Below are 16,620 nucleotides of genomic sequence, written 5' to 3'. Positions count from 1 at the left end.
CTCTTAATCATTATATTACGAGATAAAATATATAAATAATTTCATTTTATATATTAGAATTTAATTTAATATTTTAATATTTACAAATTTCATTAGATTATTTATTTAATTTATTTCAAATGCAAAAAAAATAAAATCTAAAAATATTTATTTAAATATAATTTATTATTCGATTGAAACTTATGAAATGAACATCTCTAAGAGATCTGTTGACAGCTTATCAATCGTGCCTTAATATTAAATTAATAATTAGCTTTTTTTAATCATATCATACCTTAATAATAAATTAATAATTAGCATTTTCTTTTATTTCATTAGAAAATTGCTTCTGTTTTGCTCATTATTTCCTTAATTACTAATGATTAAGATGTCAAAAATAAAGAACATAAAAATGTCACAATTGACTAAAAAAATCATGTCCTCTCATCAGTGGAAACAAAATATTTCCAACCAAATATTAAAAAATTACAAATTTTTTTTTTTTTTAACTCACATCGTGTCCTTACCCCACAAGTAAAAATTAAAAATTCCAAAAACAATTAAAAAATAAAACAATTCCTTCTTCTATAAGTATAAATTTTTTAAAAAATCCAAATAACAATTTTTTATCCAAAAAAATAAATTAAAAAATCATTTTTTTCTTTTGCAAAACTATATATAAAGTAATTAAAAGAAACTCCTTCAACTTTAAGTAGAAATTTTAAAAAAAAATTCAAATACCCAAAGTTTATTAAAAGGAAAATAAATTAAAAAATTATTTTTTATTCGTTTTGCAAAACTATATACAAGTAATACAAGGTTTTTGTTGGATGAGTGAAAGCAAATCGAGGGAAAGAGAGGAAAGATGTACAAGTCGAAACTGCAAGAGCTTTGCCAGAAGAAAGCATGGACCTTACCAGAGTACAACATCACAAAGGAAGGCCAAGATCATAATCCTCGCTTCGAAGCTACCGTGATCGTAAACGGCAAGTCGTTTCAGCCTCGGAATCCGGCCAGGTCTTCCAAAGAAGCCCAAAACGACGCCGCTCAGCTCGCTTTCCTTCATTTCACAGCTCCTCCTCTTCCTGATCCTGGTACCATCTTTTAATTTAAGAAAAACCCAAACCCAAATTACAATTACTTTCTTTAAATTTCTGTTTGGTCCTTAAGAAAACGCTGGAAAAGCATTGTTCATGTTAGTATTTACAGAAAATTTTGTTTTAATGTGAAATGCAATTTGTAGGAAGTCAATCCTTTTTTTCCCTTTAATTGTTAGTGCTATTTATTGTTATTTTCATTTCTTTTTATGAAAATTTTCCTTTTTTGGGGCTTAAGTTAATATTTTTTTTGATGTTTAATGTAATTTAGAGTAAATGCTGAGTAAAGCAATCGATTAAATAAAATTGGACATTTTCTTTGCATGGTGAAGTAAATTCTTAGCCTGGTAGAGAATTCTATGCTGAGATTGTTTGTCTTTCCATGGTTTCTTAACTTCAAAGAAGTGAGAAAAATGAAAGAAACTCAAAATTTTAAATTTTATGATTTTGTGTAATTTGATAGAAATGAGTGGCACAAGAAGATTTAAAACTACGACCATTCCTTTTTGGCCTTTCATATAGCCGACCCCAAAGTTACGGGATAAAAGGCTTAGTTTGTTGTTGTTGTTGTTGTTATTGTTAGTTTTGTGTAATTTGAAGTCCAAAGGATTGTTTTATTTGCTTCAAATAAGCTGAATAACTATGTTCATGATAAGGATCAAGAAAACTATGTTCATTATATGTGTTTGAATGGAGGTCTAGACTTAGGTTTGGTGGATGTTTATAACTTTCGTAGTGGATTTGGGTGTTCATTCCCATTTCTAGCTAGCGGAATAGAAGGTGAAATTTGTAACGCTAAATGGTTGTTTTGCAAATTCTATATTTGGTAGTATCTTTTAAGTTTTCATATTGAATTAGTGTGCATATTATAATTGGAAATGTCAAGAAGAGGGTAATGGTAATTGTTCTATGTCTCTAATTGATAATAAATTTCTTGTTTTCGATTGTATTTAATTTTTTCCCCAAAATTTTTTCATATTAATGGGTGCCTTGAGTAATAGAGGACCTCATGTGATTAGCAACACTCTGGTGCTAGTGAGCCAAAGCTCGTTGGCCTTATCATATGACTTTGAAAATAAGCTATTGGTAAATATTTATGGTTTATATAACTGTTAGATGTAGAATTGAATTATAAATTGCCTTTCCAACTTATTTTTCTTCACATGCAGTGGAGCTTGTTCCTTTTCTACTTTCCGTTTTTACTAATTATCTTTTCAAATTCAATTGTTCTAATCACCTTGGAAACTAGTTATTGGAGATGTAAAGCATAAAAACTGTGAATTTTGTTAATTGGCTGATTTTGAGTTTATCTTTTAGGCATTATTTTGACAGTTTTGATTGCCTTTAAGATAGCGTGGGCTTTTAATGCACCTTGGAAAGAATTGTGTTGATTTCTTCAGGTACTCTTTCTCTTTCATTGATGTTTCACTAGAAATCACGAGTGCTGATATGATTGTAGATCAGTAAATCCTTGTTATGTGCACCTCCAGCTCTTTTATTCTTTTGTATGACTTTGGGTTCCAGTGCATTTTTTTTTACTTTTATATAACTTTCTGTAAGATTTTATTTTTTCCACTTCCCTTGCCAGTAACTTTATTAAATTTAGGATGCATATGCTAGAAAGCAAATTATCTTTCCTTGTTTTGTTGCTGTGATTCTTGCAGGTTCTTCAAATGAAATTGCAAATTTTGATAGTAATATTGCTACCTTAAGGATATTGCAACTGGAAAGACAGGAAGCAAATCAAGATTGTGAGATCTTGATTAGCAAAGACAATGAAAAATTTAAAGGTGAGCAGTCTTCTTTTGTACTCAAACATCTCTAATATTCCTCACTCAAACCAAAAGAAAAATTGGATAGCTTGTTTATTTAATTTTTTTTCAGCATAAAAGCTGATTAAATATGGTTCATTTGCCTATTAGAAGCCTGGTGTTTTCTCTTACATGTGAAATAGTATTCATAACCTCAAATCAGCACTCAAAAATTATGCTTTTTAAGTCTTAAACTGGAGGTCAACTTGGTGTCAAATCTAAATCTTTTTTTCTCCAAATTTTTATAAAAATATATTCTGCATGGTACATGTTATTATTCAACTAGCAAATGGGGTTGTAGATAAGCCTAGTTGCTTGCATAGCTGCCAACAAACCAGCCAAAATCTTGCCTAGACATATGTTCCAGTGTTTAATTAAAGCTTAGCTTTAGCTCATATAGATTTTGCAGGGTGCTGGTTGCTATCTGCATTCATTTTCTCTACTACTGAATGAAGCTTATCAATTTGCTTCTTTTGGCTTGATATTGGCTTGATGTTGAGCAATTTGAGGGCATATCAATTAAAACAAGCTTAACTTGCTTGGCTCAAACATGGTATCAATGTGTTGAGCTGAGTGCAAGCTTCATCGGAATTGTTTTAGCTTAAGCTAGCTAGTTGGAACTTAAGTTCACCTCTGGCTGTTGCATTGATTGACGTAGCTAAGCTTGAAAACCATTTTGACAATCTTGATTTTGCTCCGTTCCTTACCTTGCTGAGAGAAAGTAGTTTAAAATATCAAAACTTGAAGGTCCAACAATTATGTCATTTGTGCCGAGTTCCTTGACTCTGTTGACTTTGGGTTGATTGGACTGACATAGAAAGACTGCTCTTCTGCTCTAAAATGCCTGCAGTACCTCATTTAATACTCTTCAACTTGAACATTGCAGCCAATTAAAAGTTAAACGAAAAGAAAAAGTACCAGCAGAATAGATGGTAGTAACACTGGAACATTAAGGAGGTTGTTTGTTTCATTTTTGTTTTCTTGTTCCTTCCCTGTAGTTTTCTGCTTCTGCAGACTGTTTTCTTGCAGCAGGGTGTGCTTATTTTTGGTTGAAAAAAAAAGCTCATTTATTAAAAAAAGACAACTGAAACGCATTGTTTGAACTGTCTTGTTTCTAGTTATTCTTGCCAGTGTTTTCCTTAGTACTTCACATGTTTTTCTTTATTATCCTTTGACTTGGAATTGTTGGCTTATAGATATGCGACATTTGTACAAGAATCTATTGCAAAATTTTGCTCAAAAGAGAAACCTCAGCCGACCTGTGTATTCTTGTGAGTTTGAGGGTCCTCCTCATGCAAGTCGCTTCAGGTGCAAGGTCACTATCAATGAAAATACCTATGAGAGTTTGGAGTTCTTTCCAACAATAAAGGAAGCTGAACATGCAGCTGCAAAAATAGCATTATCGTGTTTGTCACCAGATGCTATTGAAGAGGTCCAATTTACTGATTAATGTAGTGTTTTTGACTCTGTTCATTTACTGTTATTTATGATATCAAGAAAATGTTCAGTTCTTGTAAATCTCTAGTGCTTGAGTTTTTGTCATTTCTTTCTATTTTTCTTCAGGAAGACTCAACCTTATACAAGAACCTTTTGCAAGAATTAGCTCAGAAGGAAGGTTGTCCTCTACCAGTTTACAATACAACTAGATCTGGTGAAGCCCATGCATCAACGTTTGTTTCCATTGTGGAGGTAAAAGGAGAGGTTTTCACAGGACAGGCAGCAAAAACCAAGAAGCAAGCAGAGTTTTTGGCAGCGAAAGTTGCGTACATGAAGTTAAAGGGGTGTATGTGTTCTAAACCCTCTCATTTCCGTTTTATTTTTCTGAAAAAACAAAAAAGGAAAAAGAAAGAGCCTTTTTTTCACCATTCTGTTGATTCTCAATCCTTTTCATGGCTCTTTCTCATGTTTATGTTTGAATTGCAATGTAAATTGACTTTTGGAACACACAGAAAAATAAAATTTGTTTGACATGTTTGCTCTAAGGGGGTAAATTTTTGAGTGCCATGGCATGTGATTCTCAAATTTTATCATATTGGTCGTAGAGAAAAATGATTTATGTGTTAAAGTGCTGACAAATAGGAAAACAAACCTTTCATCTATGGCAGCCCTAGATGAATTTAGTGGGCCTGTCATATCATTGTGAATTATTTATATTAGTATGTTAATCTCTGGTCCCTGAATGTGAACATTATGGTCGGTTCTGAATTTTCCCCGTTAGTGAGTAGTTATAGAGTGATTATAATTATGCTCTTCTTTTCAGGCAAGTCAAATAGGGGCTCTATGATTATTACTCCTGCCTACCAAGAACGAGAAGTGCCTGTGGTCTCATCTTCTCACTTGACATCAAATGTCAATGCTGATACCCAACAGAATCTTGGATCCAAAGCCAATACATTGCTTAATCCTAGCTCAACTTTAGGGGTGGACCGGCAGGAGGTCATAGGTGATTTTTCCTATGGAAACTTCTACCATTTAATATCCAATTTACATTTACAGATAGCAGTTTATGGTTGACAAGTTCCTAAAATTGAATGCAAATCATTTTGTATTTGGTGCCTTAGCTCGGTCATGATTTATCTTTTCTAGAAGTATTTATGCTTGTAAATGGCCAATAATTGCCCTGGATACAAACTAGTTCATGAATTTCTAGGTAGGATAGACCGTTAAAGCCTATGTAAAAGTGGTTAGTTGAGAAGCAAATAACAATTTTCTCCAGCAGTTCATGAGACCCAGGAGGTGTTGATTTTTTCACTTGGTTAGCTATGTTTTTCTTCATTACCTCTTTATGTGTACTCTCTTCATAATAAAAATGTTCGTCTCCTGCATTCACAGTTTTACGTAGGAGACACTTTTTATGCTACACTGCACCATGGAAGATCTTTGTTTGCTCGCATGGATGAATGCAAACATGCACGTGCATAGACTTGCATGCAAGCATACTTTTCAATTCATTTATCAAGAACGCATCTCTTTATCTTTGGTAGTCAAATTTGTTCGCATGCTGTTGAATATTAGCTTCTGAGATATATTTCTTACAGCCATGTTCCTCATAGCATTTTCATGTGATTTAATTGCAGTTAATAGAACAGTTATTAGTCATCATATCTCTGTTTCATTCCCACAACCAGAGGTGACTACAGATTGGCAAAGTCGTTCATCTTCATCGAATCTGTATGATCATCCTCTGCCGGAAGATGATCTCTCTTCACCTACGTCGCCGTCAACCCACTCAACTACTACCGATTCGGTTGAGGACTCAATCAAGCAGCCTGTTGAAACAAGTGACATATCCTGCAACAGGGTCGTAGTTCGTCCACGCGTGCCAGACATGAAGTTTCCTTCTGGTAGCACCGTGCTACCCATAAGTGACAGCCATTGGGTTGCCGTAAAGCTTGGACCTCAACCAAGCCTGTGACTTTCAATAAACCTAATAGTTTCTTTGCTAATGATCAGTTTGCCATGTCCAGAATTCTGAGATCTGAAATGAGTTATCATGTTTATATAAGTGTTTTATGCCAATAGAAAATGCTGAATGGAAATCTTTATTTTGTTTCATCATCTTTGGTCCAGGCTTAGCATTCTAAAAACTGGTTGAGGCAAAATGGTATAATTAGCCATCTAGGAATATCCCACTTGTGGTTTCTTATGCCTAATACAAGTTTAATTATTAAGAACTAAAATAAGCCAAAACAGCCTATAGAGTTAGGTTAAACAAACTTAACAAAAACAAACCACTCTTTAGCTACCTTGGAAAAGTTTGGGAAAATTATCTAATGAAGCTGTTATATGAAAAGTATTAATGTAATAGCGTCCAAAGGTTCTTTCATTTGTCTTTTGCTCTGAAGTTAAATCATCTTATTATTATTATTAAATCATCTTATTATTATTATTAACAAAGCATTGATGGAAAGATCAATATGTGATTTTTGTCGGATCAAATTATTTTCAATACATAATCAAACAATTATGAGAATCATCATGAATTTGTTGTTGTTTAAATAGAGATAAAAAAAATTATGGTATTCCCTAAATGTTTATTTGATTTATATATATTTGAAACAAAATTGAACCTCTTTCTTGTTGACTTATTCTTTTTATTTGGCCATAGACTTTATCCTAATTCAAAGAGTTGTAAAAAGCAGCTTTTGAACTTCAAATGAGTTGAGGAAGTCAAAGGCATGCTACCAAGTACAAGATAGCAAGATAGGTAGGTAGGACAAGATGAATATGTGAGAAATATTCTAGCTAAGAGAAGCAATTTCTTGTACCTTGGACCACTGTACTCGATTCTAATTTTCATATTAATTTAAAATTTAATTTAATTAATTTATGTAATTATTTTTAAAAATATATTCAATAAATTTAAGATTTAAATTTTAAAATTTGTAATCCTTTCTCTCTATTTCTGATCTTTTTTATATAAAAAAAAATGCAATCGAAATAATTATTCAGTTTAATTCAATTAAATCTGTGGCTTCCAAAAAGTTGAACAAGCCGACAATGATTTTAAATTCTCATAAATTAATCAACATGTATAACTTGGCTATGTGGCAGTTGCTTGAGTTCCCATCTCAAAAAACCAGGTTCAAATTCCTTTTTTTTTTATATTAAATTAAAAAATTAAACTTAACTTAATTAAGTTAAACTAATTAACAAAATACATAGCACTAATTTAATTGAGTTAATTACTTAATTATGATTATGATAAAAACAGCCCATTGTTTTGAAACAAAACCAGACTGCCATTGGAACATGCTATCTGACAAGGAATTGGATTTAATTAAAAGAAGCATTGAACTAAGCCCTTGATTAATTAGCTGCTTTCCCAAGGTCAGCTATGACTATGAGGTACTTTATGAAAACAATAACTGAACAAATAGTCTGCAATATTTTAAAATTAATCACTGATTTTTCTGGTGACATTAGGGAATTTTTTTTATTTGACGCTGATACTACATATAACCGTATTTTTAGGACGTAAATTTGACAAGAACTTTCACCCGAAAATCATCATGCATGTAAGATGAAATGAAATGCGAAAATAACAATAATTAATAAAAATATATGAATTTATATGATTCAATATAAATTTAATAATTTAAAATATGATACGATGATAAAATATAACATAATATAAAAAAATAATATAATTTAAAAATTTAATAATAATTATATATAAATTTAATAAAATAAAAAATATATTTTATATTTTAATGTCAACATAAATTTTAATACATAATTTTTATATAAAATATATTACGAATATATAGATTTTAATATTTTATATAATATAAATAAATAAATTATCAAATCAATAAAACTCTTCTCACACTTAAAACATTCAGCTCACATTGTTGTCTCTCCATCTCCGAGGCACTCACAAAGGCAATGCATCACTGTTTCTCTCCTTTCCTCTCCAAAATCTTTATGTACCGCATGGCTTCATATCCCTTTTGACAGAGTCTTCATTCTTTTCAGCCAACCAGGACAACCTGATTGTTCATTTTTATTCATTGATGCCCGCACCATCTAAAGGTTAATTGACGTCAAATATTTCGGTTTGAATTTCAACCCCACAGGTTAGTAATAATAATAATATGACGGCTTTGGGTTAGATTTATAGGCAGCCAATTAAGACTGGATGATGACAAGAATGTATTTATCGTAGCTATCCAGAGCAGCCATGTGTTTTGACTATGAATCTTAATCACCGTTTACGTTTGTTTATTATTCTAAAGTCTTCCTGTGATCCGGTCAATATGAATAGAATAGTCTTTTTGCACATCTATTTAGATGCGTTATTTTGACAAAAAATGAAAAAAAAAAAAAGAGATATATGACTTTGTCTTTTTCACCCTTCAGTTGATTTTCATGATTAGAATAATTAATATACTTTAATGTAAGAATATTTCATGATTAGTTATCTATATATGAACATGATTCATATTCAGAGTGAATTAATATAAATCTCATGTTGTTTATTTTTTTATATATTTTTTTATTATTTTATGTAAAATAGGATTTAATGGTGTGAGTTCCATAAAACAAAATGCTTCTCAAATTTTATTAATTTTTTTGTTCTAATTAAATTGTCACATTTTATTTTTTTATTAATTTTTTTTAACTTTGACCATTTATTATTGATAAAAAAAATAAAAATATTTTAAAAACTTTGAATGAATTAGATTTTAAATATATATTGTATAAAATTTAATTAATTAAAATATTTAAAGTAATAACGGTCAAAGTTAAAAAAATTTTGATAGGATAAGTTAAAATAGTAGTCTTTCTTTTTTCAATAACTAATTGTATAAAAAATTATTTCATGTCTTTTCACTCCTCTATATGTACTCCCAAGCCTTTCATGTGGTATAACAATATCCCAGCTTTGCTAAGATCTTTAATTTGTAAACAAACTCTTTTTCCACGCTGCTAGATTCAAGCTCCATGGGTTCACTGCCAAACCTACAAAACATTTCATCAAATCATGATGAAGAAGAGAACTGCTTGCAAGCCATGTACTTAGCTTCAGTAACCACACTTCCTTTTGCTTTGAAAGTTGCCATTGATCTTGACTTGTTGGAGATCATAGCCAAAGCTAGTACTCCTAGTCGTATGCTCTCACCTGTTGAGATTGCCTCTCAGCTTTCTACCAATAACCCAGATGCCCCATCCATAGTTGACCGAATTCTGAGACTTCTCGCCAGTCACTCTTTTTTAACATGCAATGTTGTCACTGGTGAAGATGGACGTACCCAGAGATTATATGGCCTAGCACCCATAGGCAAATATTTTCTTCAAAATGAGGATGGAATTTCCTTTGCTCCAGAGCTAGCTATCTATCTTGATAAACATATTATCGAATGTTGGTTCGTCCTTTTCATCTCTGATTTCCCTTTATTTATATCATATCAAGATCATTGGCGAATCCAAATCACTTACAGATTTACAAACTATGGACGAAACTGGTATCCATTGAAAATTTTTGAGGGTGTTTTGGGAAAATTTTTTTCTAAATTTTTTCATTTTTCAATTTTTGAGATGTCCATGGAAGAATTTTGGAGTGTCAGGAAATTTTTTTTTTCAGATTTCAATTTTTTAGAGTGTTCATGGACATCTTAATTCTAAAAGTAGATCCACCTCTGATCAAAATTCACATACATGCATGCATGTGTATGGACATGCATGTATATTATATTCGATAATTATGATTTTAAATCTAGCATTTTCTTCATGATATACTCTCTCATACAGGAAATTCATGAAAGATGTAACATTAGAGGGTGGCTTCTCATCCGTCAAAGCATTTGGGATGCACTGGTTTGAGTTGCTGGGAAAAGATAGTGAACTGTCTGGCACGTTCAACACAGCAATGTCCAAGATCACCCATCTGATCATGAACAAAATTTTAGAAACTTACAAGGGATTTGAGAGTATAAGCCAAGTGGTAGACGTGGGAGGTGGATGGGGTACAAACCTTACTCTCATAGTTTCCAAGTATCCACATATTAAGGGTATTAATTTTGACCAGCCCCATGTTATTAAAGATGCACCCATTTGCCCAGGTAAATCTAAATCTAGATTTTTTTTTTCTTGGTGCGTATGATTTTAAGTTAATTATTTCACTCTTTTTATTTTAAAATTGAAAATGAAACTTCAAATTTAGAGTTCTAAAAAAGTCGAGGGGAAAAGGATATCATATCTAATAAATAAGGATTATACTATAACTTTATAATCATATCTAACAAATAAGGATTATACCATAACTTTAGATCACATTTCTCTTATTGAGTCATTTTTTCTTAAATGACAAAATTGTGAGAAAAACCATCCCTAAAAATTTATAATTATTAGGATATTTGTATTAAATGTTCATTTCGAAATGAACGTTAAATTTAATTAACAGTAACAAATCTTGAAAAAAACCAAAAAAAGAGTTTTTATTGCTTTTTTAAAATCAGGCTTTCTTTCGTTCTTTGGGTTTATATATATTCCTTAATTTCCTTTCTTTTTTTTTTTTTAATTTTCTTTTCCACATTTTAGGGGTCGAGCATGTAGGGGGAGATATGTTTACAGAAGTTCCTCAAGCAGAAGTTATTTTCATGAAGGTTAGTACGTAGAAATATTTTGGTTTGCTTCAATTTTTTTTTTTTCAAAACTAAAAGTAATCCAACCTATATATGTAAAAGGGACATTACTTCATTGATAACTTCAAATGATATAATAATTTTGCTTATTAATGAAAGTTAATTATCATTTTTTACATGGTCTGTATTAGTCCATGCTTCACGATTGGGGCGATGATCGATGTTTGAAGTTATTGAAAGTTTGTCACGATGCACTGCCGGAGTGTGGCAAAGTGGTACTTGTGGAAGCCGTCGTGCCGGATTTGCCTGAGAGTGACGCTGTGACAAAGACAAACCTTCATCGTGACCTTGCCTTGTTTCACATCCTTCCTGGTGGAAAGGAGAGGACCAAGCAAGAGTTTGAGACATTGGCAAGGCAAGCTGGATTCAATTCTTTGAAGCTTGTTTGTCCTGCTTATAACTATTGGGTGATGGAATTGTACAAGAATGTGAACCATTCTGCTTAATCATCGATCATCATCAACCTTGCCAGTTGGATCAATAATCATCAGCTCCATGATGGTCAGCAATTTTTTTTATTACCTTTTCCCTTTTTTTTTTAATAAAATGTTTATTGCATATGGCTTAGTCATAGATCGTTACCTGTCTAGGCTCAAAAGTTTAATTGTTATCTTTGTCTTTGTATTTCCCAAATTCAGTAATAATGGAAGGAGTTTTATATCATTTTTCTGTCCTCTATACGTAAAAATGTTTCTTTTCAAGTCTTAACACTTAATCTAAATTAAACTGATTAAGAGTAAAATGCATCAATCATATACAATGAATTGTAAAACAAATTATAAGAAAAATTTTAGAAAAAAATAAAGAAATGAATGTGAATTTTAAAACCAATAACCTAATTGAATTCATCCAAATTAGACCTATTCGGGTCAATTTACTGCTTGTTATAATGTCTAGATTTGGGGATCTATTGCCAGATATTGATTTGAGGAGTCACCACCAATCTTTTTTGTTTAGGTGCAATTGATCACCTTATAAATCTATCTCTTTAAGGAGTTCCTAAGCTTGACGAATGGTCACTAAAGGAATATGTTCGGGTCTACAAACCAGAATATGGTTTGAGAGTACGGTTACGTGTGAAAAAAGTTATAGTACCCCTCACAACGCCCATCAAAAGATGGTACCGGCTTAATTTTGTGTTATCCGATAAGTCTTAAAAAATTTTATTAAGTAATTAATTATTGAAAATTATTCTTAATTAACTCCAAACTTTTGATAAAAAATTAAGAAAAATCCCCTCACCTCAAGAGTATGCAAGAAAATTTTTGTTTTACTTGTAGAGACTCTATCGTCGGATTATTTAATATTAAAAAATATTCAAGAAAAAAAAGAAGAAAAAAAAATAAAACAAAAAAGAGAAAGGAATAATGATTCAACTTTTGATATAAATCATTTTCTTTTCATTTAAAAAAAAACTCATTGCTTTTGTACAAGAAAATTTGATACTTTCAACTTTTTCTTAAAATGTTTTTCTTGATAATTTTTATTTTTAAAGAAAATTTATACTTTCAACTTTTCCTCAAAATATTTTTTTTCTAAAATTTTTATTTAAAAAAAAAATTGATACTTTTAACTTTTCTTTAAAATACTTTTTGAGAACTTTTATTTTAAAAATTTTATTTTCAAGAAAAATTGATACTTTCAACTTTTTCTCAAAAATATATATTTTTAATTTTAAAATTTATTTTTAAGAAAAATTGATACTTTCAACTTTTCCTTAAATTTTTTTTTAATAATTTTATTTTAAAACTTCCAATTTTCTTAAAAAATGTTTCTTTTTTCTAAAATTTTTTTTATTTTTTTTAAATTTATTCATGCAAAAATACTCTTTTTAAAAAATAAACAAACACATAAATAAAAAAATAATAATAAATAAACAAACACATAAAAAAATATCAATAAATAGAAAATGGCTCGGTTGGATGGTTGACGTGGCTTGGCTTCAGACACAGAAAATGGCTCAAAGGTGTAGCTCGATAAGAAATCGGCTCGACTGGAGCCTAAGCAGAGATGCGGGTTGCTGGTTTGGGTTTCGCTACGGGTTGGGTCGGATCTTGGCTAAACGCGCGGATCCTATTTAAGTGTTGACTCAAAATGACGTCGTTTAGCTTGCGTATAACAGAAACAATTTTCTTATTTCCTCAGATGTTTCCCAGTACTTTCTTTTTCTTCTTTGCTCTTTCTCTCTCTAGATGATTTTAAATCGTCGTTTTTGGTTGAATGTTGTCAAAAAAATTATCGGTTTCTAGGTTATATCATTGAAAACTGGGTTTCTCGTCGGACAGTCACCAAAAAACTTAAATTTTTGCTGAAAAATTCACCAGATTCTAAAAATTTCCATAAAATTTTCAGAAAAACAAAGCAAAAAATTTTAAAATTCTTAAGATTGCTAAACACTCTTTCTTTGCTTCTATTTTCTCCATATGTTCTTTTTCTATTTTTCCTGTGTGTCTCTGCCTTTGATTTATTAATCTATTTATAAGCTTTAAAACCGCAGACTCTAAAGCTGAATAGGAATCCCAATTTTCTTTGGACTTTTAGTCTGGTTCAATCTCTTTCAGTTTATCTCAAAATTTTCAATCTAGTTTTACACCAATTCAACAACCCTTTTCTCTTTTTTTATTATTATTATTTTATTAATTACCAAAACTAAAAAAGACCCCGGACAGATTGGGTGTTTATAGCTACCTCTTTTTGCACATTTTCTGTGTAACAGGAATTATGCAAAGACGTAGACACCTCACATATACCGACACATTCATTTTTTTCTAAAACAAATACTTGAAACACCTTAAGCAGAGGTTCACAACTTTTGAAGAATAAAACAGAGGCTCAATGACTTTAGAAAAATAAACAAAAGCTTTTCTAATCAGAGGCTTAACGACTTTTGAAAAATAAATAAAGCTGATCTAATCAGAGGTTCAATGACTTTTAAAAAATAAATAAAGCTCCTCTAATCAGAGGCTCAACGATTTTTAAAAAATAAATAAAGCTTATCTATTTAAAGGCTCAGCAACTTTTGAAAAGTAAATTGCTCCTCTAGACAGAGGCAACCATGACTTTGAAAAAATAAATTGCTCATTTAAACAGAGGCAACCATGACTTAAAAAAAATTAAATTGCTCCTTTAAACAGAGGCAACCATGACTTCGAAAAATAAATGCTTCTTTAAACAAAGGCACCACAACTTTGAAAAATAAATTCTCCTATAATCAGAGGCAACCTCGACTTTGAAAAAATAAATAAAGCTTATTGACAATCATTTCTAGAGAAGTCAAAGATCATGTTTGAAGGAATTTCAGGATATCATGTCCAAAGGTCTTACAAATCGATCTTAATACCGAGAGATATCTTTTATCCAAGATTAAAATCTTACCTCACAAGCTTTTTCTCCAATTTGAAACTTTTACATAGAAAAGTCTTCACATCTGTCTTCTCCATGTGGGATCCTAGAATACCCTTATTTTTTTTTAAATTTATGAACTATACTTTTTTAAATGCAGTATATGCTATGCGAAATGCAATGCATGCAAAATTTAATGCATGCTATGCAAATGCTGGCTAATTAATTTCCATATAGTTGTGGTGCTCAAGTTTTTCAAGCTCTTTTCTTGGGCTTCGAGCCCTTTATTCTTCAAAGATCGAGTTAGCGTAACTCTCAATTATCTCTTTCATTTAATTCTCACATTCTTTCTGCAAGAAATCTCTTTTCAAATTCAATGTCCTTATCAGAAACTGAACATCTCAGATTTGCCTTTATCACTCTCGACTTCTCTAATGTAATGTAAAAATCTTTCATGCTATTATTCATTTATTAATCATTATTTCAAACTTAAAAAGTAAGAATGTATTCAACATTTATTTCATTGCAAGGTATTAGGGAGAAATAATAAGAACGGTTAGGAAATAGTTAACAAAAGAGCCATACAAAAAATAAAGTAAAATGTCTTTTATTGTCAAAAATGCTGGCAAACTTTGGCCAAGAAAGAATTACAAAGATAGGTATGGGGAGACAATGCCCAAAAATGAACAATAAGACATTCATGATAACACATATCGATGTCTTTTTCGAAAAATTCAACCAACTAATACACTTAACAACTTAGAGTTCCTCAGAATATGCTAGCCTCCATGCCAATGAATTTTCAGATTTGATGTTGTATTCTCCTTATCTAAGTTACCTTATCAGGTTTTAAACTTAGATAAACCCCATATGATTCAAACTGCCCTCTTGGGGTTTTCGCATTAAGTCTTTCTTTTTTATTTTTCCTTTTTCATTTTTTTTAATTTTTTTTTAAGCATAGTACTTTTTCACAGCATCAAAATTTATAAGATGGGGTAATCATTTCCATCCATCTCAGCTAGTATCAACACTTCACCCAAGAAAGCCCATTTTACCACATATGACCTTTCTCAATTCAGAGTCCATTTTCTTTTATTATCGTGCTGATTTAGGAGAATTCTTTTTAAGACCAACTCTCCCTCTCAGAAACAACAAGGTTAAACATTTTTATCATGAGCCCTCATCATTCTTTTTTGATATAGTTGACCATAGTACAACGCTGTCAATCTCTTTTTTTTTATGAAATTTAATTGTTCATAACATTCAGCCTCTTCTAATTCAACTTCTTTTAGAATTCTTAAGGATGGGATCTCTACTTCCACTGGTAGTATAGCTCTCATCCTATAAACAAAAAAAAAATGAAGTTGCCCCAATAAAGGTGCGCACTGATGTTCGATATGCATGCAGTGCAAATGGTAACTTCTCATGTCAATCTTTATAGGTCTCGATCATCTTTTCAAGAATTTTTTTTATATTTTTGTTAGTTGCCTCAACTACCTCATTCATTTTTGAATAATATAACACTGAGTTATGATGTTTGATCTTATATTGGGCTTATATTTCTTGCATCATCTTGCTATTCAGATTCTTGGTATTATTCAAAATGACTCTCTTTGAAAGTTTATATCTGTAAATGATATCTCTTTTTATGAACTTACAAATCAGTTCAGTTGGACTGATCAGTAGCTGTTTGAAGAACGGGTCCACGGATTGGGTTACACGAATCCCGAGTCAGATCCGGGTCAACGAGCGAATCTTTCTAACCTAAAACGGTGTCGTTTTGGCTTGTTGTTTCTTATATAAAATAATTTTTTTTGTAGCTCATTTCAAACCTTCATAAAAAAAAAAAAAGGTCCAAAGCTCCGGGAGAGCTCTTTGGCTTCGGCTAGAATTCGGCACCGGACCACCGTGCTGATCGTCGTTTGGGTTACCGTCGATAATGCTGCTGGTGGTTTCCGGTCTCTGAAAATGTTAAAATTCTTTTAGAAGTTCTCTTCAACATTCTCTTTTCAGATCTAACTTTCTTTTCACCATAAACAGCCTCGATCGTCGTAGATTGGGGCTTGAAGTTTTTTGCCTTTTTTTTTTTTTTAGATTAAAACTGATATGTTTTTTTTTTGTTTTTGTAGGGAGCTCACGCTGAGGTTCTTCCTTATGGGGAGGACTATTTGTCTTTGTTTTTTGTTTTTATTTTTACGTTTCTATTTGGGTATGGGTTTGGTGTGGTGTTTGGGGTTGTTGAAA

At 31.2% G+C, this 16,620-nt stretch overlaps 2 protein-coding genes across 4 annotated transcripts; both read left to right on the top strand.

Moving 5' to 3' along the window:
• The first annotated feature begins 811 nt into the window (after positions 1–811).
• LOC111294588 (double-stranded RNA-binding protein 4-like) lies at positions 812–6,442 on the top strand. Of its 3 annotated transcripts, none has more exons than XM_022887985.2 (6): positions 812–1,073; positions 2,741–2,866; positions 4,084–4,319; positions 4,451–4,670; positions 5,148–5,330; positions 5,965–6,442. In XM_022887985.2, the coding sequence occupies exons 1-6, from the start codon at positions 845–847 to the stop codon at positions 6,300–6,302; spliced, it is 1,332 nt and encodes a 443-aa protein (XP_022743720.1). In that variant the 5' UTR covers positions 812–844; the 3' UTR covers positions 6,303–6,442. The 3 variants fall into 3 exon arrangements, with proteins under 3 accessions (XP_022743720.1, XP_022743723.1, XP_089599294.1); XM_089743168.1 differs by lacking the exon at positions 812–1,073 and adding an exon at positions 2,455–2,476; XM_022887988.2 differs by lacking the exon at positions 5,148–5,330.
• Positions 6,443–9,240: 2,798 nt separating this feature from the next.
• On the top strand, positions 9,241–11,697 carry LOC111294125 (caffeic acid 3-O-methyltransferase-like). Its single transcript, XM_022887307.2, has 4 exons — positions 9,241–9,756; positions 10,142–10,452; positions 10,931–10,995; positions 11,166–11,697. Exons 1-4 carry the CDS (start codon positions 9,335–9,337, stop codon positions 11,478–11,480), a joined length of 1,113 nt encoding a protein of 370 aa, XP_022743042.1. The 5' UTR covers positions 9,241–9,334; the 3' UTR covers positions 11,481–11,697.
• The last annotated feature ends 4,923 nt before the right edge of the window (positions 11,698–16,620 follow it).

The sequence above is a fragment of the Durio zibethinus genome, chromosome 14 (genome assembly GCF_047325235.1).
Source record: "Durio zibethinus cultivar Kanyao isolate XHJ-2024 chromosome 14, ASM4732523v1, whole genome shotgun sequence".
NCBI classification, from domain to species: domain Eukaryota; kingdom Viridiplantae; phylum Streptophyta; class Magnoliopsida; order Malvales; family Malvaceae; genus Durio; species Durio zibethinus.
The sequence above is the reverse complement of the archived record's forward strand: the minus strand, read 5'-3'. Positions and strand labels throughout refer to the sequence as shown.